We start from the raw sequence: 27719 nt of genomic DNA on the forward strand, positions 1-27719 counted from the left end.
TCCTATGCTGGTCAGTGGAACTGCTTGTGAAATAAGAGGCTACTCACTGTGAGCAAGGGTATTCTGGATCTCTAATTGCTGTGAAAAATTAATAGTTAACAAGCCACAGATACACCATCTCCACCAAGTCAGTATGTTCTTGAAAACAATACAAACTGTAGGGAAATTCAGACAATAGTGCTATCCCCAAGTGTTCAAAAATAATGAATCAGACCCCCCAAATCATGGATTTAAAAAAAATGTTGGATTATTTTTGTCTTCTATTTTTTTAATCTTTAGGGTACATGTACTTTGCATTTTCAAGCTTTTCTCTGTAATCATGAAGATGTTAATGAACTTAATATTTAAAAAAGTTGAGATTCTCATGCAATCTCTTGATTCAGGCACCTGGGACTTTAAGAAAAATACGAAATTTCACAAGACTTGCAATAGTGAGGGCCATAGCATTAAAGCCTGATCTTGCTCTCATTTAAATTCCCAATTCAGGAAGGTACTTAAGCATATGCCTAACTTTAACTTCAGTGGGAGTACGTGCATCCTTAAAGTTTGGTATTTGCGTAAGCATCTTGCTGGTTCTAAGTCAAGAGCCTGGCACCACTAGTAATTAGATCATGGCGAAAGGTGCATATCAAAGGTTCGGTATTGGGCTACACCATTGGGTATGTGTCATTATTGACACGAGTAGGTATATATTGGAATGTACTTTAATGCATATACCCACTCTTTTCTGAAGGGGGCCATACCTTTGATCTGATTGGAGAATGATGTGATATGGGTGGGTGGGTGTGACTGTGTTCATTTATATTTGCTCTTCTCAGGCTATTTTAATGCCAGAGAGACCCATGTATGGAACCAAAATAACACAAGAGCTGGTCTTGGCATGGTATTTTGATTCTTGAATGGTTGAAACATGAGAAGGGACAATCTTGAATTCTTTTGCCATCATAACTGACACCCTCAGCTGAGTTCCAAGTACCTGTGGAACCTAAAAACAAAGCCTCTCTCTGTAGAACCCCAGTGGGAACAATGGGCGGTAGAGATTAAAACAACCAGAATCTTGTTTTATACAAATATGCAGGTGACAGAACGCAGAAGTAATTCTTCATGTTAAAGGTTTTCCATTGTATCATAGAATCATAGAATATCAGGGTTGGAAGGGACCTCAGAGGTCATCTAGTGCAACCCCCTGCTCAAAGCAGGACCAATCCCCAACTAAATCATAGTCCTAGGCTGGGGGAGAAAAGCTAAAGAAAAGAAGGACAAAAAATTGAAAGGCAGGTTTTTAAAGGGAGAAGAAGCTCAATACTGGAGAAGGAAGGCAATATAATAATATTTCCAATTCTTCTGATCTTTGATGTTTTTTCTTACAGCCCCAGGTCCTGGAGTCATGTGATTTCATAAGACACTGAGCTTTAATTGAAAAAGTTTCCAGCCCATGTGGGTGCAGAACTGAGCCTGAGAACGTGAACCCTGAGGCGGCAAAAACCAGAAGGTAAATAAATAAACACCTCAAATATATTGTTTTTTTTTTAAAACCTCTTATGCTTTTATGTGGCTTGATTCATGATTTTTGAGTGCTGGGGGTACTGAGAAGGTTTGAAGGTAGTGGGAGAGAAACAGAGGGTAAAATGAACCAGAGTGTGAGGGCAGGATAAAAAAGGAGGAGCAGGAAAGGAGAACAAGTGGGACTTTCTGTCCGGGATTGGGAGCTGGGCAGAGATTGAGGATGGGAAGGGAAGCAGAGAGCAGGACAGAAGGAAGAGAGGAAGATGAAAAAGAGAGAAAAACTGATGCCAGAGGGAAGGAAGGGGGAGGTGGCTCGGTGAAGGCAACATATTCACACCCCAACCCCCATCCCTCCCAGCTATGGGAGTGGCCTCCTGGTGTCTGTGCTGAAGCTGGGGGGAAGAGAGGAGGAGGAGAAGTGTGGGGAAGAGGGGACATCAGATTGAGAGCCTGTGTTTCTGCTGGTCCCAACTCCTCATTCTCCCTCACTCCCAGGCACTGAACAGCACCCAGGGGCACACCCCCTCCCACGCGCCTTCTCTGCTTCTGATTTCCCTCCTCCTCACCGAAATATTCCGGCATTCCCCAGTGTACAGGAGGAGGGGAGCGGGTGACCCTCACGTTTGTAGCACTTCGACTGGGGCAAATCCAAAGAAGGGAGTCAGGCAACAGTAAGGGAGGGGGCAGGGGGGAATCTTTTCCTCACTCCAGAAAGTTGAGCGCCCCACTCTACCCACACTGCGGGGCGGGGGTTGAACCAGCAATGTGCCTTGCCCTGAAGCTCTTTCCCCCTCCTCTGGTCTAAGAGTGGAGTCTTGAAAGAGAGAAAGCGGGAGGAGGGGTTGGTGGTGGAGAGGAGTCCTGCAACATCTGTAAAACTTGGACTAGGAGAAGAAGGAGGAGGAGGAAAGGAGAGAGAGAGAGAGAGGAAGGCAAAAGGGACAACTTTTCCAACACGTGAGTATCGGAGCAGAGTGTCTTTATTTCCCTCCTTTGGTGGACTTAAAAAAAAAGGGGGGGCTACAATGCAATTTATACGGGTTGGTTAGAGGGGAGGGCGAGGGGGGCCCTTTCCGATGCAAGTTTTTTGATGCAGTCTAGTCGATTTTCCCCCCCCTCCCGCCCCCCTTTGTTGAACCAAATCAGAAATGTCAGTCAGGGCGGGTGAGTCAGAAGGGATCAGATTACAAGATCACTGAAACTGATGTCGGATCCGCGCGCACACACAAACGAGAGGGCTTCTCTCTCTCTTTCTTTGCGGGAGGAGGGCAGGAATAAAACAACCACCAATACACACACCGCCCGGCCTCTTCTCTCTCGCTCCATCCCCCCGCGCCCAAACAGAAGCAAAATGCCCGCTTTCATCCTTTGGGGCCGGTCCTGTTAAGCTTTGCAAAAGGGGAGAGAGCGAGATCCCCACTGCGGGCGCTGTGCGTGTGAGATACACCAGCCCGAGCTCTTCTATGGGAAGTTTGGGGGGCTTGACAGAAGCAGCAGCAGCAGGTACGTGGACTGAGTTTTGCAAGAAGTTCTTCTTTGTTTAATGGGCTCTGCAAAATGTTTTGCAAGAAGCCAGAGTTTTGGGGCACTTAATTTTCATTTCCGATCTCTCTCTCTCTTTTAACTTGGAAGAGGGGGGAGCGGGAGGCTATCCCGAGATCTAACCAAAAAAATGGCTGTCAAACTGTCCTTAACTTAAAGCCCCCCCCCAAAAGTATACAGTCATATGTAAGTATTCTCTCTCGCTGCCTGCCCTACTGCACTCCGAAAGGATTTTGAGGCTTAATGTCCCACAGTTGAACTGCAGATTTCCATGCAGCAGCTGCTTTTCCCCGCAAAGAAACTGCTTGTTATTTTCATGCCAGTTTCTTTGGCTGAAACTTTGTTGCTGTAGCAAACACCCTGTCCTGTCTGGAGAGGTGGAAATGTCTCGGATGTGTGTGTTAGTTTTGGGGAGAGAAGAGGAGAGGGAAGTTCGTTTTCTAGTACTCAGTTTTGATTAATCTGTAGGAGTTTCAGGGGAACGGCTTGGGAGTGGGATGGGGGAAGGCGTCTCGTTCATAACAGAGGAAAAGTGAAAGTTGTGCCTTCTCTTTATGATTTTGTTGTGACTGCTGCCTTTGGAACTTGGGAAGCTGCATACACTAAACTGCTGGGATCTGTACACCCTCTACAACTCCCCCCTTACTCCTTTCTTCCACTCCTCGTAATGTACGGAGACAAATATTGCAGCGGGGAGGGATTGAATATGAATCACTCCCGACAGTTACTTTCTCGGCTTTTTTGGGGGGGGTGCGGGGGTGGAATGGAGAAGAAGGAGAACGCATATATGATTTGCTGCAAACCAATCCCTGTACTAGGACCTCTGCATGTTCTTACATCAAATAACTTTAAAGCATTATAGGAAAGTGGATATGCGGTTGTGTTAATTCGCCTGTAAACTTAGGCTGTTTGCACAGTTGCTCTTCTTCCAACCCAGATGATATAAACACACACAACACTAAATGTGAAGCTTTCAAGTCCTGGCACCACGTGAAAAGAAAAGGTAAAAGGAAATCCCCTCCACACCGCCCCTCCATTTTTTAACCCTCTGGTGTATAGTTTTGAGCTGGTCCTTTGGGTACAGTGTTTGTGGCCTTCTGCCAGTTTTTATGTAGATATATTTATGTAAAACATTTTCTCTCAGCTCTTTGCCAGCTGTTCCACATTTTCCAGCTGCCACTTCTGTTTGACATGATGGACTGTACGGATCTCAAAGTAAAAGAGCCTTTTTAGTCAAAGGTATGGATGTTTGTCCACTTGGTATATAATGTTTAAAGTCTAATTCACCAGAGGAGTGCTAGCTAGCAATGCATACCCCACGCATCACACTTTATTTTCAAGGGTTAATAAAGCATATTTTTATTTTGAAGTTTCATCATGCTTATTTAACTTCCTTTATGTGGGATCACAGAAGAACTCCAATATAAAAATGATTCAAAGCCTTTGAAATATGTGGCTAATTAAATTAACAAACCTTTTTAAAAGGGCGCCAGAGTCTCTCACTGTGTCTCTCTACATGCCTGATATATGTATCTATGTGGGAACCATTTAGGTCTCTTTAATGCTTAGAAATCACTAAATTTCTTTGTGTTATACAACTCTTTATGGTTTCGTATTTTGGGAGATTATGAACTGAAATCCACAAGAATGGGCCTTAATCATTTTGAATATTTGTGCAATTGCATTGTAATTTTGAAAGGTACCTCACTGATTGATTCCTATAATTATTTCATTTAGGTCCTTTATTAAAAATTAATAATAATCTGACAGTTTCTTAATTACATATGTCAAGATTATTTTGAAGGGAGAAAAATGCTATGTTTTCAAAGAAGAGTAACATTAAAATGTAAAAATAGTTCTGAATATACCACAGGATTTCAGCTGAGGGATTATATTAAAAGTAATGGTGAATTAATTTAACAATATAAACTGTATGAAGTATCCTCAGAATTGGTTTATGAAATGAAATTTGGGGTTTAACAAGCTAATACATAATACATTTAGTTGGTTAGTCTACAGTCAGATTTAAAGCAAACATTAAATAACATTATCTGTGAGACAAGGTTACTTTTAAGCAGAACATCATTTCTTTTACACTAAAGATCGTGTGGTTGAAAAGGCACATCTAATGTGCGGGGAAAAGGCACTGTTTTAGTGTATATAGTTCTTTAAAAAAAACAACAACCAAGCAGTAAAGGAAGTAAAACTGTGCATTTCTTGCACATGGCTTTCAGTATGGCATTCTGTTTTCCAAAGCATTTTCCTGTCCAAGTAGTACAAAACAAAGAATTACCTGTATTTTCCTTAATGAGTTGACTCCTGTTTTGTGCTTAAAATGTAGGCATTAGCCAAATCAACATTTAGCAGTGCATGTAAAGTTCATATCTGAAGGTATATTTTGAAATGAAAATGAAGTAGTTTGTAGCTGTGTTTATAAACATTCCATGTTTAATTTCTTAATTATTTTTATTTTGGATTAGCTGGTACCTAAACTAAAATATTAAGACTCCTCCATAAAAAATTTTAGTAGAATTTATTTCCTTTTGTGAGTTACTTAGTAAAAATACTTTTCAGTTATCCATTGTATGCTAACTTTGGAAAGTTTGAATTACACTTTCGCTCTTATTTTTGGTAAAACTATTTCCCCCTGCACCCAGCAGCTGGTTTGATCCTGACTCTTTGAATACAAGTAAGAAGTGAAATCTGTTTGGTTGCAAAGTGTTCTTGAAAAGTTAGTCATCTTTGCCCAGTAAATAAGGTATCTGATGCTTATTAAAGCAAGATCCATTGGGGGGAGGAGGAGGGAATTATGAAAGGAAGTAGTTTAATGATCAAGGTTGCATACACTTAACTATATGGAGACTGTAATGTACTAAGAAAAAGAAGACTTGAAGGAAAAGTGAATCAATGAGTCATGAAATCCTTAGGAAAACCTTAGTAATGGAATGTTAATGCTTTTAGACTATAGTAGATTATCTTAAAAGTCAGACTTTTCTTCTTTATGCAATTGTTGTAAATCCCTAGCTAAAGAATACTTTGAAGAAGGCTTTAGTTTTGCTAGCACTCATATTCTGCAGTCATTCTGATTGTTTTGGAAGAGTCAAGAAATTTTCTGCCAACTTGCAGCTAGGTAATTAAAATGCTAAAATGGCTATAGAGGAAACTTTTTATTCAACAAAAGGTTCAGCTCTAATAATGACTTTAACTTTCCTTTCAACTACAGGTTTTATAGACACCCTTCCCCCTCCCACCCCGCCACTGCCTTAGATTTTGTCATTTTTATATGTGCATTGATTTGTTATAATTTAAAATCAAATCAAATGAGACAGAATAAACAAAAATAGGGCATGGCTGTTGAAAACTTTTCAAGTACTTTCAGTGTGTTTTTCATCTTTACTTTTATTTGATAGGTCTGTGAAATAGAGTTGTAGACTGGCCCAGACTTTAAATGAAATTTCACACTTTGATGATTTTTTTTTAACTTTGATATATTGACAGCAAAAGGAGCTGCAAAGCTTTTATATAACTTGAGCAGTAACGCCAAGCAGCAGTCAAACGTCTCTATGCATTTGTGTTTAACTGCAGAAGAAAAACATGTCCATGGGCAGTAGAGGTTCTTATCAACTCCCTAATCCCAGATCCCAGCAAACCTTGAGGGCATGCCTCAGATCTTGCTGCAATCATTGTAGACTCTCACAGTTTGCAGATTAAATATGCTATGTGTTCCTGGCTCCAACAACAGTTTTATGAGCTCACTAAGCTTCCTGTTTAAAGATCCTTTTCTGAAGTTTTTAGGAGCTGCTAAAGGCAATGCTGTCTGGAGTAAGTGGTACTTGTTAATTTAGAGACACTTTAGATATTTCATTCTGTCTGTAAAAATAGCCAAAATTGTTGTTTTCAGATTGAAAGTCAAATTACACTGAAAAAAGGCCCCTTTAAAGAGTGATACTGTTGTTTTTAATGTGTTTATGATTACCCAAGGCTGCAAAGCGTACATGGAGCTTGATTTGTTTTATGATGGTTTGGCTTTGAGTAGTGTCTTTAAAATTAGACTTTTCAGTTGTAATTCCAAGTGTATCTTTTACTACATCATTTTTGAACGTCTTGTTATTGATTGATTGATTGATTGGCTGCTATAATGCATCTTTAAGGGGTGTTTCTTCACCTCGTTCCAGCAAAATTTTAACAAAAAATAAATATTTGCTGCAGAGAGTGAATTGCAGACATTTATATAGTTTGATATTGGAGACTGCTGGGCCTCAGGAAAGTACTTTAATTCTGTGCCCTAACTTCTCCTCTAGCTGGTAAATAGTTAACGCCTATACTTCATTCATTATAATCATGTTTATGTATTTGGTGTAATAGTCTTAATTAAAACGGAAAATACTTATATCATTGTCCAACAACATGTGTCATGTTATTCCCAAGAGAACTTGAGCCAATTTTGTGTTTAAAGGTTATTCAGTGAATGAAATTGTGAAAACCAATTTGTCAAGGTACTGCACAGTTTCTGTTGGTTTTCAACCCCCAAATTCATTGTCTGCGTGGCCCAGTCATTAGTCATCAGTGTATTAGTGCTGCCTTCAGGCAATGCTGCCCAGCACTTCTTCACACCATTATAGCTCTAAAAGTGTACTCTGCCGATTTGTAGAATTACTGCTCTGATTTCCGCTTGGCTGGGTTTGAGGTAAATCCCCTTCCTACTTTCTAGCTCACTCTAATCTGTGCTTTCTTTTAAGGCTGCTTTCTGCAGAGATTTAGGGGAAAACTTTCTTAAAGACTGTGTTGGCATCATACTGTGGTTTTGTTGTGGCATGCAGTGTATAAATTGTACCTGCACTAAACTGAAAGTACATTAAATTGGTTTTGATTGAAGAGCTGGTGTTTCTCTATTTAAAAAAAATCTAAAACCTAATCAATTGATTTTACTGTTGCCTAATAGTTTGTTTATACTTTAAAAAGAAACTAATTAATTGGGATAGAGTACACCTTGTTATTCTTGACTACACACTTCCTGAGTGTCAGCACAGATTATGTTCAGAACACATTATCAGATTTTATTTCATGAATATGGTATTTGACATTTCCACTATAGTTGTAGTTATTTAGTTTTAGTTAACATAGATTGGTCCCCGTCCCCCTGCCCCAAAGCCTGTTATCTTAACTGAGTCCAAAATACTTACATCTTTTTTAGGTTGAGTACCTGTTATTTGGATTAGGATTGAAGGATCAAATTACCCTTGTGATGAATTAGAACAAAGTATATTTGGATGTTTTTGGTCTAGAACCATGTTTTCTATCTCATTTGTCCTCTTATGTACAAATCTGGTAATGTCAGGAAAATCAACTGGGTGTAAAAATACCTCATTCAGCTGCCTAAAGAATGAAGCCTTCATTAAATAAGATGTATGAATACCTGAAACTGAAGAGTCAGAAACACAGATTAAGCCAATGTCACTTCAGTACAATGTCTGCTGTTCTGAACTGTGCATATTAAAATGAAATTCTAGCACTAAAGATCTTAACTAATAGGACATGTGGCTTGGTTTGGTGTGGCTTGGCACTTTGAACCATGAATCTCTATGGATGGTTTTTCTTGGAAAATAAGACAGCAGTAGAATTCTGTGATTATATTGTGTGTACAGCCTGAGTGCACTGGAAGGTAATTTATATTGCAGCAATGTAGAGTTGTCCTGTTGCAATTTTGTGAGGTTGCAGAAACTGCAAGGAATGCTGATACTGTTTTACTGCTACAATGAGACAGGTGTAAAACCTAAAATAAAGTTTAAAAGCTGAAGATAAAGTTTTATAAACTACATTTTACACTTTAAAGTCTTCTTGGATGCCTGTAGCTTTCCTAGCTTTTTACTGGTAAGGTTAAAACATCTGTGTTGGGTAAGAATGTGAAATCCTGCTTTCTGGATCAAGTCATCCTTAACATTAACGTATGTTGAGTAGATAAACCGAGTTGTAGGAACTGGAAATTGGTGATTAGAATATTGGACTTCCCAAATCATTTTGCTTGAGTTCTTTAATTTTGTTTAAAAATGCTAATTGTAAAATGTGGCATACAGGCTTTTCTTCTGTGATTCGTATATCCTTAAGTTGGAAACAGAAGATGCATCCTAAGCAATACTTGCATTATGTATGTGTCATCTGGGCTGATACGTGCTAAATATATTCTTCATTGAGCTTATTTGCTGTATAGATTGACATGGATATATAGATCTAGTTTGGATTCTAAGGAAACTTCATTTATTGGGACTGATGATCTAAAACAATACGTCTGAAGAAAACGACCATGCTACTGGAAGTCAGATATAGTGCCGGGGCTCTAATAAGAATATCGCTGCATTTTTCTGTGGTAGTTGTAGTTGAAGTGACCTTTTGTTTGATGAACTAAATATACCATGACACAAAGCACATCCATTACAGGTGTTTGTCATTTGTTTTACCATCCTGTTCTGGAGAAAGGGCAAGAGAAGAGGGGAAAAGCACACCATATCCTCACCACAAGTGTTTTCAGTGCTAATAACAGTATCAGCAGAGGAAGTCATAGGGCTTGTTATCAACACAGCTAGAGTTGCTGATTGTCTTCCTCTGTGGCACATTCTCATCCTTTCAAATCGACATTATGAGTGACCAAGATCATATTTGATAGAATCCCTGTTTTACAGAAGGAAATTATATTGCTTATATTTGTTTCTTATGATTTTAGATTTATTAGTTTGGTCCATAAAGGGTCTAGGCAAAAACTAAGCATAGATTTAGAAGAGAAATTTAAAATGTAGCCATTATTTTAATGAAATCAATTGTATAAACACCAAAATCTGAGATTTTTTTCTATGCTAATTCTTTTAAGACTAAATCTACTTTGCCTTAGGTTGTTTTTCTGTAGAAGAGTTTTAAACATAAGGACATAGGATTATAAAACATTAGGCAATAGCACAGATTATTCTGAACCTTCAGGCGATATCACAGTTTTAAATGAACAAGTCTATGTTGTTAATAGCTTGTGTGTCACCCTGTTAAAAAAAAACAAAACACTTACTAAAGTAAAGACTTGAAAAAAGGAATTTATTTCTGTGTTTATAAATAATATTTATAGATTCACATTCCATATAAAAATAAACAGTGCTTCTGTTCAGTCCATCCTGGATTTTATATAAGTAGGCCAGAAGTTAGAATAGGGCAAAAAGAGGAATCCAAAGCCTCTATAATTCAAATAGTGTTCTGTTAGACATGGAGTTCATGGAGCTGCTTTTCCTTTTATAAGTTTAGTTGCATAACTTTAAGACAGCTGGATATTGAACGGGTTATGAATATATATATACCCCAAAAGATGCATACTTCCCCACATTATTTAAAATTGCTATAATGTGATGGAAGGCCTGATTATGCAGTCCTTACTCATGTGAGTTGTCCTCATTTAGCTTAATGAGAGCTCCTTACGTGAGTAAGGGCCAGAAGATAGGGCTGTTAGTCCGACAATGGACAGTTAGAACCACATCCTGCCATCCTTACTCAGGCAAAGCTCCTGCTCAGTAGAGTTCTACCTGGGTAAGAAAACAAGTATCAGGTCTTAAATCAGTACATTTTTTTCCTGTGGAAAGCTATTTTATTTTGACAGAAAATTTAATCTTTTGTAATAGGAAAAGTATTTAGTTGGTATTTTACCTAACAGCTTCCTAAATCCCAGTAACAGAAGTACATATAATGTACTAGTAATAATATATAAGTGAAATAGAACAGAGAAAAACTACGTCAGGTGTTTCTTCAGAATAAAGTGTTGTTTGGTTCTATAAAATATGTATGTTTCAAAATATTTTAACAAACTTGCAATAATTTTTTACATCTCTCTCTCTCTCTCTCTCTCTCTCTCTCTCTCTCTCTAATACTAATAGGTAAACAATTATAGCTATCTATCTCCTGGGTGGTGTAAATATATATAATTCCTCTAGAGGAAAGCATCAGTTACACTGAACTATTGAACAAGTGTGCTCCAGAATAATTTCTCACTTAGGGCCCTAATCATGGGGCTGATAATAGTGCTGCTTTGCCTAGCTGATTGCCTTTGTTGTTTGTGATCCTGTATTATTGTTGCCACTAGCTATTTAGCCTATCAGGAACAGATCAGATCATCATTAATCAGGCTTTAGGGTGAGTTGTTTTTAAATCTTCAGTTGTACATGGAGGAAGGGGGGTGGGGGTGGGGGTGGGAATCAAAGGGAAGTAATATGTAGGGAAGTACAGCAGGCACATGAATTTTGAAAGGTTGTATTATTACAGTCATCGCTGTGTAGCTCTTTTTTTTTCCTTTCAAATTCAAACAGCAAAACTTTCCTATTTGATTCTAGTATTAGTTTTACATTTTTTAAAATTCAGCACTGGTTTATAAGGACTATGTATGTCTCAAGATAGGCAGTTTTAGAACATGCATGAGAATTAAGGAGAAAAAGAAGAGTTGTGAAGAGTAAGATTTACCCAGTTACATGTCATCAGCATTATATTATATTTCTGTATTTAATTAATCTGAGCCCAAATTTTGCCCCATCTTACACTAGATGCAGCCTTATACTGACCAATGAGGTTGCACAGAATATAAATCAGATCAGAATTTGACCAACAGGTCATTCATGGAAGTTGTAGCCAAACTAGTAAGGCCTTAAAAAGATATAAACTGATCTAACTTTTTTGGAAATTCATAGTATCTGAATTAATTATTACACCGATATAGAAGATGAAGTACACCAAAAGCTTAATCTTACAATTGGAGGGTAAAATACATGAATCATTTATATTTTGGGGGAGGAATTATCAAGCGTAACTGTGTGAGTGTGACTTTGCATTCATTTTGATGTGAAGCAACGCTAAAATTTAAGAGAGCTTTGGAAGTTAAACATACCTAAATCAAGCTTGTATAAATCAATGTAAAATAGCTCTCACTTAACAGACTAAAATTCTCATGGAAATTTTGCATTTGAATGTAGATGTACAAGACAGAATTTTCTTATTCTTAATATTCCCAAGGAATAGTGTGACCAGTTCTGATAAAATTGATAAAGAGTCCTTTATGCTTGAAAGAGACTGTGTAATTTCCTGATTGTTCTCCATGAGTCCCCTTGTGTTTTTCACTTTCACACAGTTTCGTTGTGTGAGCTTTACTGTATCCCCAAAGACTGCTTCCAGTAGGGTGGATCAAAGTGGTACATATGAACACCCCAAATATGCAGAGTAATTTCTGAAAAACTAAAGATGCTGTGTTTGCTTGCACACTGATTGGGGCACTGTGGATGCTGATAGCAATCAGTGTGAACTTCCCTACTGCTGATGTAATGATGATGAATGCTGTGACACTGCTATTTCAGACCGCTCTTCTCAAGCGGATGCAAACCACTTGTTAATGAATTGAATACAACTACAGTAGCATCAAATAAAACCGGGAAAGGAATTAAAAAAGAGACAAACCAAATAAGAAAACGAAAGGAGGCAGCAAGTGGTTATAGTATAGAAGAAACATAAAACTAATATGCAAATCAATAAGCAATTTAGGGGCTGGATGCTGCAATCCCTTACTTAGGCAAGTAGTCCCACTGAAGTCAGTGAGACATCTTGTATGAATAAAGGATACTTGAAGGAGCAAAGGCGTGGCAGATCTGTCCCTTTATACCAGAAATTCAGAGAGGAGAAAGAGCAAAGAGGTTAAGTTTTAAAAGAAAATGAAACTAAATATGCATATGAAGGGCCAAATTCTCCTCTCTTGCAGTGTTTCAACCCCGTTGATTTCAGTGAGGTTGCCCTGGTGTAAGTGGGGAGATTTCCCTCCCCACAGTATGCATATGATTGTTTTTACTACTATGGGTGATTACACACACATTGGTAATTATATTAGTTGAACTTACTTATTAGTGAATTTTATTGTAAGAAATAGGTATTATTACCATTTTGTTGACATTCAAATTAAAAGTGATGGTATTCTTCCTTTAATTAGTTTATTATTGGCAGCTGCCTATTATAATCTCTTCAATTTAATATGAAATTGATGAAAGTTCCTATTTATGATTTAAAAAGTAGAGGCACACCTGCAGACAGGTTGCTGGTATGAGAGGGATTAGGTTTAAAATGGGATTCTGGAATTAATTGTGCAATGGGTTCAGGCCTGCGGGAAAAGTACAAAAGATTCAAGCATGGTTGAATGGGAAAAAGCCATGAATGTTTGCTTTCAGGAAGGAATGTTTATCCCTCTGTTTACCTATGAAAGTTCAGGCTTTAGCCATATAACATTATAGCATTTTCTCTTTGTTGCAGTCATCATTCATATGCACATGCAGATAGAGGACAGCCATCGAAAAACAGCATTCCAATTTTTGAAAGCAGAGTTCAATTTTGCAAAATATGTATGTGATGTCTCAAGGTTGGGAGCAGGGAAGTCACTGAGCCAAATGCATGGGGCGTTGTAGACACTATAAATAAATAAATAAACCACATAATATTTTGAAAGTGCAAATATTTCATAATATTTTGAAAGTACTTCAGCCTGGGTGTTTTTCAAAACCTTTTTGTTAGTGATCAACTGCCAATGGAAATAAAACTTTATTTTGTCCTGGACCTTTGATTATCTATCTATCAATAGACTGTGATTTACATGTTTCATTACAGTTTCTGAGAGGGGGAAAAATCACATCTGAGCTTGAGGATAGTGATTCTAAAAGTGTTGGGGGGCCTGTAGCTCCTACTGAAGTCAAGATTAGGCCCATAATATAACTGTGGTCAGAAGAGTGAGTCTGTAAAAATGATATCTTGAGGTTCCATATTTATTATCCATTGATGGCTTCCATGTCCGCAAACATGTCCAAACATGAGTTTTCTAATGGTTAGCTTTGCATACTCAGTCTGCTATATAAGAATCGGACTATTCTTTCTGCCAAGCACATCACCACATTTGATAAAGAATTAGAACATAGTTTAAAATTGAGGGTCTGATGTTGCAATCTCTATGCTAGTAGAACTCTTGTTAACTTCAGTGGAACGTGTGTGTGTGTGTGTGTGTGTCGGGGCAGAGTAGAAGGGGAAGGAGGTTGACAAGATGGGGAGGCCTAGAAGGACAGGATATTGGTGGTTCAAGAAGCAGAGTTGGTTTCTCCGTAGTGAGATTGCCTCTGCAATGCAGATAGTAATAAAAATAGGCTTCAGTGTGTAAACTAAGACTATGTCTACATGATGGACACAGCTGTACCATCTCCTGTGTAGCCGCTCTATGCTGGCGGGAAAGAGCTCTCCCTCCGGCATAATTAAACCACCCGCAAGAGCGGCGGTAGCTATGTTGGTGGGAGAGTGTCTCCAGCTGACGAAGCCCTGTCCCTACCGGCGCTTTTGTTGGCAAAACTTATGTCGATCGGGGTTGTTTTTTTTTTCACACCCTGACCGACAAAAGTTTTGCTGACAACAGTGATAGTGTAGACAAAGCCTAAGTAGATATGGCGGAGAGCATGTATAACCCACACATGTCCTGGGTGTGGTGTTCTGGCCCATTTAGGGGCACTCAGGCCACTTAAAGCGAGAGAGAGCTAAGACTGTAGAGCAGATTCATTTTTAACAGACAGTTGGCTTTTAGCTCATACTGTAGAGGCTCATGCCCTAAGCTCCAAAGGTCCCAGGTTCGATCCCGCCGATGACCGGGGTCTGTCTGTGTTACACATGTACAACAAGCTGATATTTATATTAGCAAGTTGCAAGTTTTACAAATTTCTGACCATAAGTGCACTTTAAAATAGTAAGTTGCTAACTAGGGCCTCTGTAGCACCAGTTATGGCATGGTACCGAGGGGAGCAAAATTGCAGAGAAAACTGTGGCAGAAAGTGGGATTCTAGCCTCTAGACATCTCTCCATATTTACAAAAAAAAACAACTCACCTGTCTAATGGGCTGTGAAAAAAGTAACCAAAAGAAGGAGCAGGAGCCACTTTGAGCCACAAACTCCGCAGGAAAATATGTGGCAAGCTAATGCTGCATATAGCAAATTAATTGCAGCTCCCTCTCTCTCTTGCCCCTTTCCCCCACCTCCTTCTTGGGGTAGCTGCACAATTACTACTCAGAAGCTAATGTTAATGCAGCTACTGTCCCAGCCATGCTGAGACAGCTAGAGAGGAGGAGGCTGGAAACTAGTGAAGAAGAATAATCCCACCTCATAGCTGGCTGGGGATCTTCATGGTTGAGGGGGATGAAACTACTGCAGATACTTGGCCTGTGTGTCGTTTTCTGGCTCAGTCTGTGGCTGGTTCACTCGCCTTGTTGGTTCTGTGACAGCGGGGCAGAATGTGTGGCCTCCACAACTTTGACAGTGGTGAAGAGTTCTTGAATGAATTTGTTCCCTTTCACATGCATTAGCCACATGAGTGGGAGTGTGTGGCCCTAAAATGTCAGAAAGCAAGGGTCAGATTCTGCAGTCCCTACTTCGTCCTCACCCATTGAAGCTAGTGGAAATGTTGCTTGACTAGAAGATTTGTCCCTTAAAAGTCCAAATAGAGGAAAAATAATGGAGACAACCAAAGTTATAGCTTTCTAAATCCCTTGGAAAAACTGTGTGGAAGATTAGCCTTCATAGAGACCACTGCCTAATTTAACACACTGGTGGACAAAGCACTAAAAATATATGTAGTAGGATTGTCTCCTGTACTGGTTGGGGGCTGGACTAGATAAGATGATAGGTATGGTAATTAACTGAAGCCATGGACTGGCCTCCCACTGAGGAACACACAGGAAAAAAGGGAGTGAAAGTGTGTTGAGAGATTCTGAAAGTTTAAAATTTATGAAGTTCCTATCAGATTTTCCCCAAAAAAGTGGAAGGTTTCAGGGAGTAGCCTCTAAATCCTATGAATTCCTTTAGCCACTGTGCAGTTTGCTGCTGGATAGTCTCTTCCCCCAGGATAGCAAGACTCCTGCAGGAATTATGCTCTCATTGGCCCTCCCCTAAATGACACACAAACTGCCTTGGAAAGGAATGCGGTGTCTTTAATACTGAGGACTTGTATGCTGCTGGAGTTGGAATGGAACTTACCAAGTTATGGGTTACTCCTTGGCTCATTCAGTCCCGTATTCAGACACACCTTCTGAAATTCTGCTCAGGGTGAGACAGGAAATCATTCTATGAATTACAGTAATATTTAGCCCTTATATAGCCATAGGCACCAACTTTCCCCGGCGCCGGTGGGTGCTCGTGCCCACCCCACCCCGACTCCACCCTTTCTCTGCCCCCTCCCTGCCCCATTGGACCCCTTCCCCAAATCCCCTCCCTGGCCTCGCCTCTTCGCCGAGCGTGCCGCGTTCCCCCTCTTCCCCCCTCCCTCCCAGCGCTTGCCGCGCAAAACAGTTGTTTCGTGGCACAAGCGCTGGGAGCTGGGGGAAAAAGTGGGCACACGGTGCGCTCAGGGAAGGAGGTGGAGGCAGAGGTGACCTGGGGCAGGGAGCTGCCACTGGGTGCAGAGCACCCACCAATTTTTCCCAGTGGGTGCTCCAGCCCTGGAGCACCCACGGAGTCTGTGCCTATGTATATAGCACTTTCAGCCACCTATTTCAAAAGACTTTTCAAAGGTGGGTCAGCATCATTGTCCCCGCTTTTACAGATGGAGAACTGAGGTATAGAGAGGTGAAGTGGCTTGCCCAGGATCGGTGGTAGAGATGGGAACGGAATGCAGGCCTTCTGACTACCAGGCCAATTCCTTGTCCTCTGGGCCACTATACTTCCCTTAGTAGTGATTCACATAGTACCTGGGCCTTTCGTTGTTCCCCACTATATAATGATTAGTTTTGGGATTATTTTATTGCACTGTTAAACTAAAGTGCCCCATTAAATGCAGGGAAAAGGTTAACTAAAGAGCTGCATTTATATGGTTCAGCAATTTTGCTTTGTGCATATTTATTAAATTTTTTACCAGGTCAGTCAAAATTGCAGAAATCAGTTAACATGGGGTGTAGCAAAAAAGTGTCATTAAATATCTTTATAGGTTACATTGTGATTTATTATTGAGTTTGGTATTTACTTATAACATAGTTGACTTCAGCTAAAAGTTGAGCTAATCTAGTCCTAGAATAATGCAACTTATTTTCTTTTAATATCTATTTGGTGACATCTTGGTGGGGGTTAGACTAGATGACCCTTGTGGCCCCTTCTGACTCTGTTTCTATGATAATTGTAACACCGCTCACAAAAGGAAGCATCTAAAACTCCTTTTTTTAAAGTCAAGTTTGCTGATTTATATACTTTTTTTAATGTGGGACCTAGTTTTAGTTCTTACAGCACTGCTAAGCAGCGCTGTACTTCTTTGGGTCTCAGCACCGTATGTGCTGAATATTGATCACTTTACTTTAATAGACTGCCATGTGTCAAGCTAAGCTACAGCCAAGAGCTTGGAAATACCTATGTTCCTTGCAGACCAGGATCACTGTAGTCACAGTACCTTGAAGTGGAATGCGCGTAGAATTTTACCCTCTTGGAAACCCCTGGGTTTCTTGGGTTTATGTCACAAATATGAAAACTCTAGGAATATGGTGAAGTGATCCAATGGATATAAAATGACGGAACGATGAGTCAGTGCAGATGACAGTAAAAGTAATCAGTGAAAGGCAGAATAACTAAACATGCTTTTTGCATGGCTTTCCATTTTCAGGGTTGTCATGCAAAGAAAGTGTTCCCGTTATCTGTCACTAGCAATCACATTTGCCTTTCTCTGTGGTTTTCAGAGCGTTGTTCCAATACGCTTTTGTTTGAGTTACATTTTTAAACAAACAAAATGAGAGATGTTTACATTAATAAGGCAAGATAGACTAGGAGAGGTAATTCGTTGCTGTCTATTAGGAGTAGTGAGAATGCGGAAGATTAAAATTTGGCTTCTACAGTAACATGATGGTTTGTCTCAGTTCTGCTACATGGTTCCAAGCTGTTCAGGACAAAGGAAAAAAATCCCGCCTTCTCCCCCCACCCCCCTTCAAGTCCATTAAAATTCTTACAGGGTTTTAAAAAATGTGGACCTTCCTGTCAAAGCAGCAGACTAGACCATGATGCTGATTCTGTTTAAAAGCAAATGTGCTTGTCTCTGGTGTTAGCATTTCCTTAAATTCCTTAGGAACTCATGCATGCAAACCTGATTTGATGAGCTTCATGAAATGGCCTGTGGATTTCTAATGCTGCTGTGCTGCAGGCTCTTCTTCAGGTGAGAAGTGTGGCAGGTTTCTGACTAAGCTTTTTATGGCATTTGAAGTTTATGACTCTATATTGTTTTATTCAGGTATTAGTGCGAGGAGAGCTGAAGTAATGAGAAGTCATCATGGAGGCCCAGTCCCATAGCTCTGCCACAACCGAGAAGAAAAAAGTTGAGAATTCCATAGTGAAATGCTCCACTCGAACAGATGTCAGTGAGAAAGCTGTTGCCTCCAGCACAACTTCCAATGGTGAGTAACAGCAGGGATTTACTAGCAGCAAAACCTACAGTAATTTTATGTTCACTGCATTCCTTGTGAATTGAGCATTTGCACCTGGATCTGTGTTTGTTCTAAGGAAAGACTAAAGAAAGCAAACGGGAGAAAAAAAGTGGATAGGATATAATAAACCCTGTTTTGGCTTCAGACATAGCCTTTTTCTTCCAAATTTTCTAATTTGAGATGTAAATCTGCTAAGTTATTTATTGTAGGAAGTTCCTGTTTTGGCATTTTGGAAATCTTCTTGATTAGCCTGGCAAGCATTGCAAATGCTTTGCATTTTACCATGGAAATCTCTTCCAGTAGTTAGATAATTAGTTATTACAAAAGAGACAAAAGTAGCCTTGCCAAAATTAATGGCAGGGTTTTTTCTCTCTTGTTTTTCAAATAAACTTGTCTATTGTAAATTTTTTCCCCTGTCCCTGAAGTTCTTTAATGGCTGGTGACAAAATCTCAAGTGAACTTCCAATGAATTCATTTCAAAGTTGTGACTATAAAGGTTGCAAATTTACAAAAATGAAGGGGTTTAGTCAACTCTCCCCAGGGATTACCTCATTTTGCAATTTTGGATACTCTGCCATTCCACGCCCCCAACCCCTTTCTTTGTTTAATTTACAAGAGCTAAAATCATTGGTCCTTACTAAAGCAAAACTCCCATTGAAGTCAAGGGAAATTTTGTTCAAAGAAGGCCAACAGTATTTGGCCCCATGGCTTATGATTGCTGCAGATTAAGCTCTGCATTTAGTAAAGAAATTCAGGCAATCAATCTGGTAACTGTTACAGAATTAAAAAATGGCCGTTCTTTTTTGTGTATTGGAGTTGCTGTGCATCCCTGGGAGAACTCGGAGTGTCCCCTCCTCCACCTTGCATCAAGGCCACCATCTTTCAGTCAAAGGCAGGGTTCACTGTTCATTGAGTTGAACAAAAGCGCACACACCCAAAGAGAATAGGTGGAGACTTGAAGTGAAAAATGCACAAGTTCTGCAGCTGTACTGAGGGGCAGATCAGGAGAATAGTTAAACATTTGGGGGAACATATCCCTTCGTCCTTCCCAGTGGTTCTGTCACTAGATTTAAAGCATGCCCAGCCCCAGCTAAGGCAGGGATCAAGTGAACATAAAATCTCCCTGTTAACTACTGGAACAACCCTGCCAATTTTTAAAGTATGTTAGATCAGATCCTCAGCTTGTGTAAATCTGCACAGCTCCAGTGGTGTCACTAGACTTACGCTGATTTACACCCGCTGAGGATCTGGTCCACTGTATTCTTTTCAATGACAGGATTTTACACATTGACCTAGTTTTTTTACACATATTCATGCTTAAATACCCTGATGCAAATCCCGTATAGTGCGCACTCAACCACAGTGTAGGCACACGTGAGCTATGATTGACAGTGTTGTCTGATGTTTGGATCAGAGGACCAGGAGTCAGGACTTCTGTGTTTTTTTTCTTTCTTTTTTTTTTTTTAAAATCCCCAGTTCTGCTGCTGACTTGCTGAGGTCCTTGGTCAAGACACTTAATCTTTCTCTGTTTAGTTTACATACCTGGTTAATGGGAATATCAGTAGTTAACTATCTTTAAAAGGGTGCTGTGAGGCTTAATTAATAAAAGCACTTTGAGATCCTCAGAGGAGAAATATAAGGATAAGGAATTATTATTAACCGTGTTTTTTGTGAATGTTTTCTGCAGTGAGATATTAATGCAGTACACCCTTGGTACCCTTTTGCAAAACTCTCTGATTTTTTTTTCTTTCTGAAAAATGCAGATTCAGGTCAACAGAAACATTCTGTGTATTTGTGTCAATTCTGGCTACTTGTTACGGTTGAACCAAAAAAAGAAGAAAATTCAGAAATGTCAAAACAAAAAAATTTTTTTTTCAGTCTAAAGGGGAGTTAGGTGGCTTTCACAGAACTGAGGAGGAGGAGGAGACTGAGAGTGTGGGACCTCCCCTTATAACCAGTTGTGCAGTGGCTAGGGCACTCACTTTGGGAGTGGGAGACCTTGGATAGAATCCCCCACTCTGGAGCAGGGACTTGAAGCCTTCCAGAGGAGCGTCCTAAGCATCATGCTATAGGCTTTTAGGTTTAAGGGGTCGGGAAAGCTCCACTACTGCTTCCTCCTCACAAAATTTTTTGTTTGACCCAAACCAAAATTTTTCTGACTTTTTCAATTTGTGGAAAATTCTGAAAAAATTCAGTTTTGATTCAACCTGAACCAAAATTTTGTTTAGACTTTCTTCGGAACTGCCAGCAAACTGAAAAATCAGTTATTCCCACAGCTGTAGGACACACTCTACATCTAGTCAAGTCAATGACAAGGCTCCCTGTGACTTCAGTGGTTAAGGATTGAGCCGTTAGGTATGCTTTTTAATTGAGTCAATCGTAAGTAAATTCAGGACTGGAATGTCTGACCTACCCTAATATACAGCCAGCCCTAGAATTCTTCCACAAGGGCAGGATTGAGCCTTGGATGGATATAAACTCTTCAAGGGTATTAAGATATTTCTCTTAAAGTAGTCTATATGGTCCATGTATAACATACTGAAATAAGTAATGATACTAAAACTTAGGAATTTAGAGATACTGAAGGTTATAATTCCAGTATGCTAAAGTTTTGTCTCTTTGCAAATGTGACTGCCATGTTAATGAATTTTGGTAACAGGAGACAAATTTTATTAATGCAGCATGAAAGCTCTCTGTTGCATCTTTTGTTTTGTAATACTGGAATTGTTAAGTGTTAAATGAACTTCACCAGCTGATATAACACACCATTTGCTGCACAAACATTCAGTTTCTGTTTATGAATCGCAGCTTTTTACAAAAAGGTCAAATAACATAGAATGGTTGTGATTTACAGTTTTCTGCTTTCTTAAAACAAGGTAAAGCTGCTTAAAAATATACTGAGTAATCATTGGTGTATTTACCAAACAAGGCCCCGCATGTGGCCATTACAGATCAACATCTGCCAGTCATACCATCACCTCATAAATATATCTAAAAACTGTGTTTTCCTTTCTGGACAACACATTAATTAGCAAGTTTGCCGAGTAACATACACTTGAGTGACAGCTGTCCAGGAGTTGCTATGTGAACTGGCATTTTGTAAGTGGCTCCACTGTCTTCTAAAAGATTTGCAATTGACTCATAAATAGGTTGAAAGCTCTTAGGGTTTTATGCAGAACTTACAATTGTGCAGGAGAAACAAGGAAGACTCTATTTTTAGTATTTCTTTACAGTTCCTGAAAGAAAATAACTGTTCAATGCACCTGATAGCAGTACCTATGTTTAAATAAATATTATGTATGGAATCATTTAAAAAAAAGAAAAAGCATTTTATTGTCTGATACGCAAACTCTGTTTTATTTAAGAGTCTCTTTGGTGCATGAGTGTTATTGAGAACTATTTGATGATAGATTTGGGGCCTGATCCTGTGGGTGATGATTCTAAGTGCATATTATTTCACATAGGCTCAGACCCATTGATAGGCTTGGCTCATAGTTTGCACTTTGGCCATTTATGCTGAACTACCATGATTACTCCACGTAGAACAATAACAGCAAATTCTGTTGCAGTCACTTAACCACAAACTGTACTATAGTGCTAAACTGCCAGCACTGTGTTAGTTCAGGGGCTGCCAGCATTTCCATTATAGAACCCAAATTTCAGGGATTTATAACTCCGCCATTAAAATGTGCTCCAGGCTGAAACGTGCATGGAAGGTCTCAGTACTGGAGTAAATTAAAACTTTTTTTAGGCATATGCTCAAAAATAAAAATAATGTTTTTGTAATAATTTTAAAACACGTTTGCTAGTATTAGATGTCTTATGGGACTGCTGTATTTTGTTTTGAATGAATTTTTGAAGGCCTTTGGTCTCTTCTTTGGGTTTTGATTTTGTGTATATCAACTAAAACCACACATATCTTACTATGGTACACTTCTTTACAAATCTGTCCTTTTCCCCTTTCTTTGTATGAACGCTATATTTACTGCTCGGATAGTGTTCAGAATAAAACAAAACAAAACCCTTAAAAGAAATTTGCTAATGGAGATATTTATACAGTACTTTGTGAATGAATGAGAATCTATGACTCTAATGTCAATGTATGAAAAAACTTACATTTATTTGTAATTTAATACCCTTAGAATGAATCCACTCCACGAATACAAAGTATTAATAATAAACATAACAAATGAATATCATTTTCACATAGTTGCCATGTTACTAACGTTTATGCTGGAATAATTGTGCCTATGCCTCAGACATAAACCCTGACACCATATTGATGTCATGAAGCTTCACTAACATGCTTCCACATCCCCCTCCCCATCCACAAAATCGGGCCAGGGGCTGGGGGGTAATAGGTGCCTACATAAGGCAGAGCTCCTAATATAGGGACTGTCACTATAAAATCAGGACACCTGGTCACCTAATGCACCCCTACCACCATCATTTACGAACACAATAATACCTTTGTGACATTGGATGCACACAGGTGAGGGAGCTGTTCCCTGCAATGTTCATTTATCTGTGTATTGATTTAGACTCTGATCGTGCAAAGTGCTCCATGCACACAGTAGTCTCATTAACGTCAAGAAGGGAACAGCTGTTATGAGAGGGGTCCAAAGGTAATAAACTGGTTTGAGTACAGATCACTAGCATTTTCTGTGGCCTTTTCTAGGGAGTCTGCTTGTTAGGGCAACTTACACCATTGTCCTGCTAGACGTTTCTTTCTCCTCTGCTGGTCAAGTGATGCCTACTATGGTAATAAATAATCACCTGATTTAAAAAAAACAAAAAAACATTTTCCCTCCTTGATGTGAAAGCTTTAAACATTAGGTGTTTCTAGAGTGTTTGAGACAATACCCAAGCATCTGCCTTACTGAAGTATAATAAATGCACACAGTTAGGTTCTGCTCCTTCATCTTGTTGCACTTGCATGACACCCTGCACATATGTGGAGCCTCATTGACTGCAGTGGCTATCTGCATGGAGGAAGGGGACTGATTCAATGGCTTCTGATCCTTATGAAAAATTTCAGTGTAGCTCAGAGCTGCAGTCATGCAAGTGCTGCAGCATGTGCTTAACTGTAATCATCTAAGTAGCTCCAGTGGGACTATTTGCATGCTTAAAGTTAAGCATCTGCTTTATCACTTCAGTAGATTGGGCCCTTAGATATTAAGTTCTGCTTTGCAAATAAATGAAGCTTAACGTTAAGAAAACAAAAGGAGTACTTGTGGCACCTTAGAGACTAACAAATTTATTTGAGCATAAGCTTTCCTGAGCTTATGCTCAAATAAATTTGTTAGTCTCTAAGGTGCCACAAGTACTCCTTTTCTTTTTGTGAATAGAGACTAACAGGGCTGCTACTCTGAAACCTGTCGTTAAGAAAACACTTCCTTTTAAAAAAAATGTTGACAACCAATCCCCCTCCCCTCACACTCATACTATTTGGAGTTTGAATTTTTTCATTGAGTCTGTTGTATGAATATGTTGGTGGGGTTTTTTATTTTTAGTTTATTTTTGGTGAACAAAATCCAGTGAATTCCCATTACCTGCGAACAATAATATAAAAATGTAAACCTACATTTGACATTATTGCTTGCAATATATTTGAAAATGTTTGCATTCAGCCAGTATTTATTTGCGAATGATGTTTTTATGGGCTTTGTTGGTGACTGTAAATAAAATGTTTGTGTTCTGTCCAGTTGTGGCAATAAATGATTTTTTTTTATTTTATTTTTTTTAGTTTGCATTACAAACAATGCAGTTATTGTATAAAAGCTCCTTCAGTTTCTGACAGGCAAGTACTTATTTTCAGTTTGATGTGTTTTGTCTACTTTTTGACCTATGAGCGCTTTTCAGTGTAATCTGATATTTCTTATTAACCTATTACTCGGCTTAAAAAAAAAAGAAAAAAGAAAAAGCTAATTATAAACATATGTAGGTTGTAGACTTGACTACCTTTATCAGAATCAGACAGTTATTAAGAACATACTTTAAAGTGATAACAGAAATTATTATATTAATGATGATGTAACTTGAAACCAAGCATGAGAGGAAGTTCACATGCCCACTTTGATTCTTGGAGCCAGCTTCAACTAGGTCTTTAAAAAATAATTTTTAAAAGTTGTCCTTTAAGGATTGAATGAGAGAAGTATTCAGGAATCGGCAGCTCAATAAGAATCACATTTCCTGTTTTAACATTTGGGTAGTTACTGGCCCTGCTGCTCGCTTTCAAGCTCACCATAAAATAGGTGTTAATCATGATACCTATTCTTTGGCCCCTTTAGTTGAAGTTATATGTCCAGAGTCCTGTTGAGAGGTTAGAGTTCAGAGGAGGTTGTTAGCTATCAAGGAATGTTGCCTGTACTACTTTAGTGCCCTGTGAACTGAGTCCCTCATTGATTATATTTATATGAGACTCAATTCTGCAAGGTGATGATGTGGACTTCTCCTCCCTCACTGAAATCAATGGGAGCTCAGGGGCACTCTTCACTTTGCAGTATCAGGCCCAGAAGGAAACAACATTCTATGGAATCAGCTATTGTAGGTGACAAAAATGTTCTTAAATCCTAAATGTGTGGGTGTGCATCGTTTTTAGTGAGATGGCAAATATTCCAGGTTACCTCTAGTCGTGATAATAATCAAGCACAGTAGCATACAAAATAAGTGTAACATTCTGATCCTGAGAGGTGCTGAGCATCCATAATAACCACAGGTCCCAAGTGAATGAATTTAAAGGAGGTGGCTTTACTTTGGGATATCTCTCACTGACTCTTGAAAGGCGCGGGGCCAAATTGTTTTCTGAAACCAATGAGCGTTGTTGTATCCATGTAACTGAGAGCTTAAGTTGGTCCTCAGTATGTTGTAATGTGAGGTAGGCAGTCAGTTAAACATGGGGTCTATTTGAGTAATGGAAGCATGGTCCTTTCGGTATGTTTACTAATGGGATTTCAGTTATATTGTTATGGTTTACCATAATTTGAAACAAACTACTCATATCCAGTACTATAGTTCAGTGTTGTGTTTCTTAGTTCTGGGAGCCAGCTTTTTTTCATGCCCTAAACTAAACAATCAGCACAGACCATGGTCTGCAGAGATGATACAGTACTATAGCATTAATTCTGCAGGGTTTCCCTCCTCTCCTTTCTTCTCTTCCTTGCACATAACCCTGTGTATGTTAATAGTATGAGGGATATTAAATGTCAATCTTGCTGTATTCCTCTGCAAGTTCCTGGGAGAGATGATTGAACAGCTTATCCCTGCAATCACTGTAGTCAGTAAGTAATGACCTAACATCCCATTAGATGATATGAGCTGGAATCAGTAGAAAACACTAGTTAACATTGGTAGCTTGCCACCCAAATAAGGTGGAAGGTTAGAGTTAATGAGCCACACACTTGGAATTAGAAGAGGTGGAAGATTTACTAAAGCAGCCTACTTGCAGGGGCCAAAAAGGAAACCTGGAGTGTGAAACAAACAGTGGTTTGAAGCGAGGTGCTTACAACATGGCAGCAGTAAATATACCATGTATCTTGTGCACTGCCAGAGTTCAGCAGCATAAATCAAGTCTTGAAAATCTAGGATTTACAACCGACAGTTTTCAAAAAACCAGAGTCTGATTTCTAACAGCACAGCGAAATGGATGCTAGCAACTGAAACTCCAATGATATCATTAATGTTCCAAGGAAGGGCTTTCTTGCATTAAGCCGTGGTCCCTGGGGAAGATATCCCAAAAGAAAGAGGATTTCTTAATGACCTTGCACCACTGAGCCAGTGTGTGCCACCAGGATAGGAAGCTTTACAGCAGCACTTCTATAGTGAGTACTGTTGCAACTCTCATTGTCACTGAAAGTGGATGTCAATACAAGCATCAATACTGAAGCGTGCACGTCAAAGACATAGGAGGGAGGACAGGAAAGGCATTAAGTGTTCTCCTCTCTCATGGGAGCGTCCACAGGTGGTTGGAACTTGACTGAACTTGGGAACCTGCAAGTTATGAGTCCCCGTGGAACAAATTTTACACTGACTTAAAAAACCTCTGACAACCCCACTGACAAGTAGAGGCACAGAATTTGGCCCTGTAATTCTTAAAGCTAAAGCAGTTGAAATGTACTGTTAAGTAGTTTAGCAGATCATGGAATGGTGTGCAATGGTGGTCTAGATATTTTCTATTTCATATTTAACTCTGTGTCCAGTTAAACAGAAATAAAGAGACAGTTGTTTGTTTGAATAGGTTCCTGCTCTGTATGTTATGTTTTTATTTTTCCAACTTTTTAAAAAAAAAAGGAAGATATAAAAATGCAGCTTTCACTATCATAGGAATTGTAATTAAATGCATATGCTAGTAAGTAGTTAAAGTGTGTTTAGGGTCTGTGAAGTGACTATATATAAAAAAGTTCCTTCTTAACCAAAACATCTTATCTCTTATTTATTCCAAGTAATATCTGATTGCTTCTGCAACAAAAATAGGATTTTGCTACTTTGCATTGCAGAGTCAACACACCTATGAGAGAGTGAGCTAGATTTTATTGTCTTATTATGTTTTTTACCCTTTACAAAATATTCACCTTGAGGCGTACAGAAGTGATTCCAGCTTGACTTTTAGATTGTAGGTTATGTCTGTAGCACTGGTGGTTAAAAAATATCACTTATAAACTGAGCACATTTGATCTGGACCTATTGAAAGACAGTAAATATAAAGCTCAACAATTTATTCTATTCAATCACTTCAAAGTAGAACTATGCTGGGAAAAAAAAGGAGTTGTTTAGTTTATTTTAAAAACTGTCTTGTAATGCTTCCTGGGCCAAATTTTCAGAAGAACTTTTAAAACTTTGTCCCTGTGGTTCTTTGGATTCTCAAAACCCTGGGGTCTGTGCGTGCACATCCTTTGCACATACTAACCACATAGATATCTGCCAAATTTTCATGTACACACATGACTTTCTGTGTGTGTAAAAACTGGCATGTTCCAACCTGCGCACCCAGAAATTTGTGCCTAAAAAACATCAGGCCCACATTTAGACACTGGGTTGAGATCACTTTGAAAATGAACCTGGATATACTGGATATAAATGTTTGTTGTGTTTTCTGTAAGATAGTGGATTCATATCAGAAGATCTAATGTAATTATAAACTGGTAAAACTTAGGTATTCTAAAATGTTTCTCTGTCTCTCTCTTTGCAGCACAAGGG

At 39.0% G+C, this 27719-nt stretch overlaps 1 protein-coding gene across 1 annotated transcript in view; it reads left to right on the plus strand.

The window, feature by feature from the left end:
* Positions 1-2748: 2748 nt before the first annotated feature.
* The window catches only part of GLI3 (GLI family zinc finger 3), a 243783-nt gene continuing 218812 nt past the window's right edge, over positions 2749-27719 (plus strand). The window contains exons 1-2 of the mRNA XM_073332835.2: positions 2749-3009; positions 18332-18494. Of these exons, the coding sequence (XP_073188936.1) occupies positions 18371-18494 (124 nt within the window). The 5' untranslated portion in view covers positions 2749-3009; positions 18332-18370. The remainder of the gene's footprint in view (positions 3010-18331; positions 18495-27719) is intronic.

This window comes from Lepidochelys kempii, chromosome 2, assembly GCF_965140285.1.
Source record: "Lepidochelys kempii isolate rLepKem1 chromosome 2, rLepKem1.hap1, whole genome shotgun sequence".
NCBI lineage: Eukaryota > Metazoa > Chordata > Testudines > Cheloniidae > Lepidochelys > Lepidochelys kempii.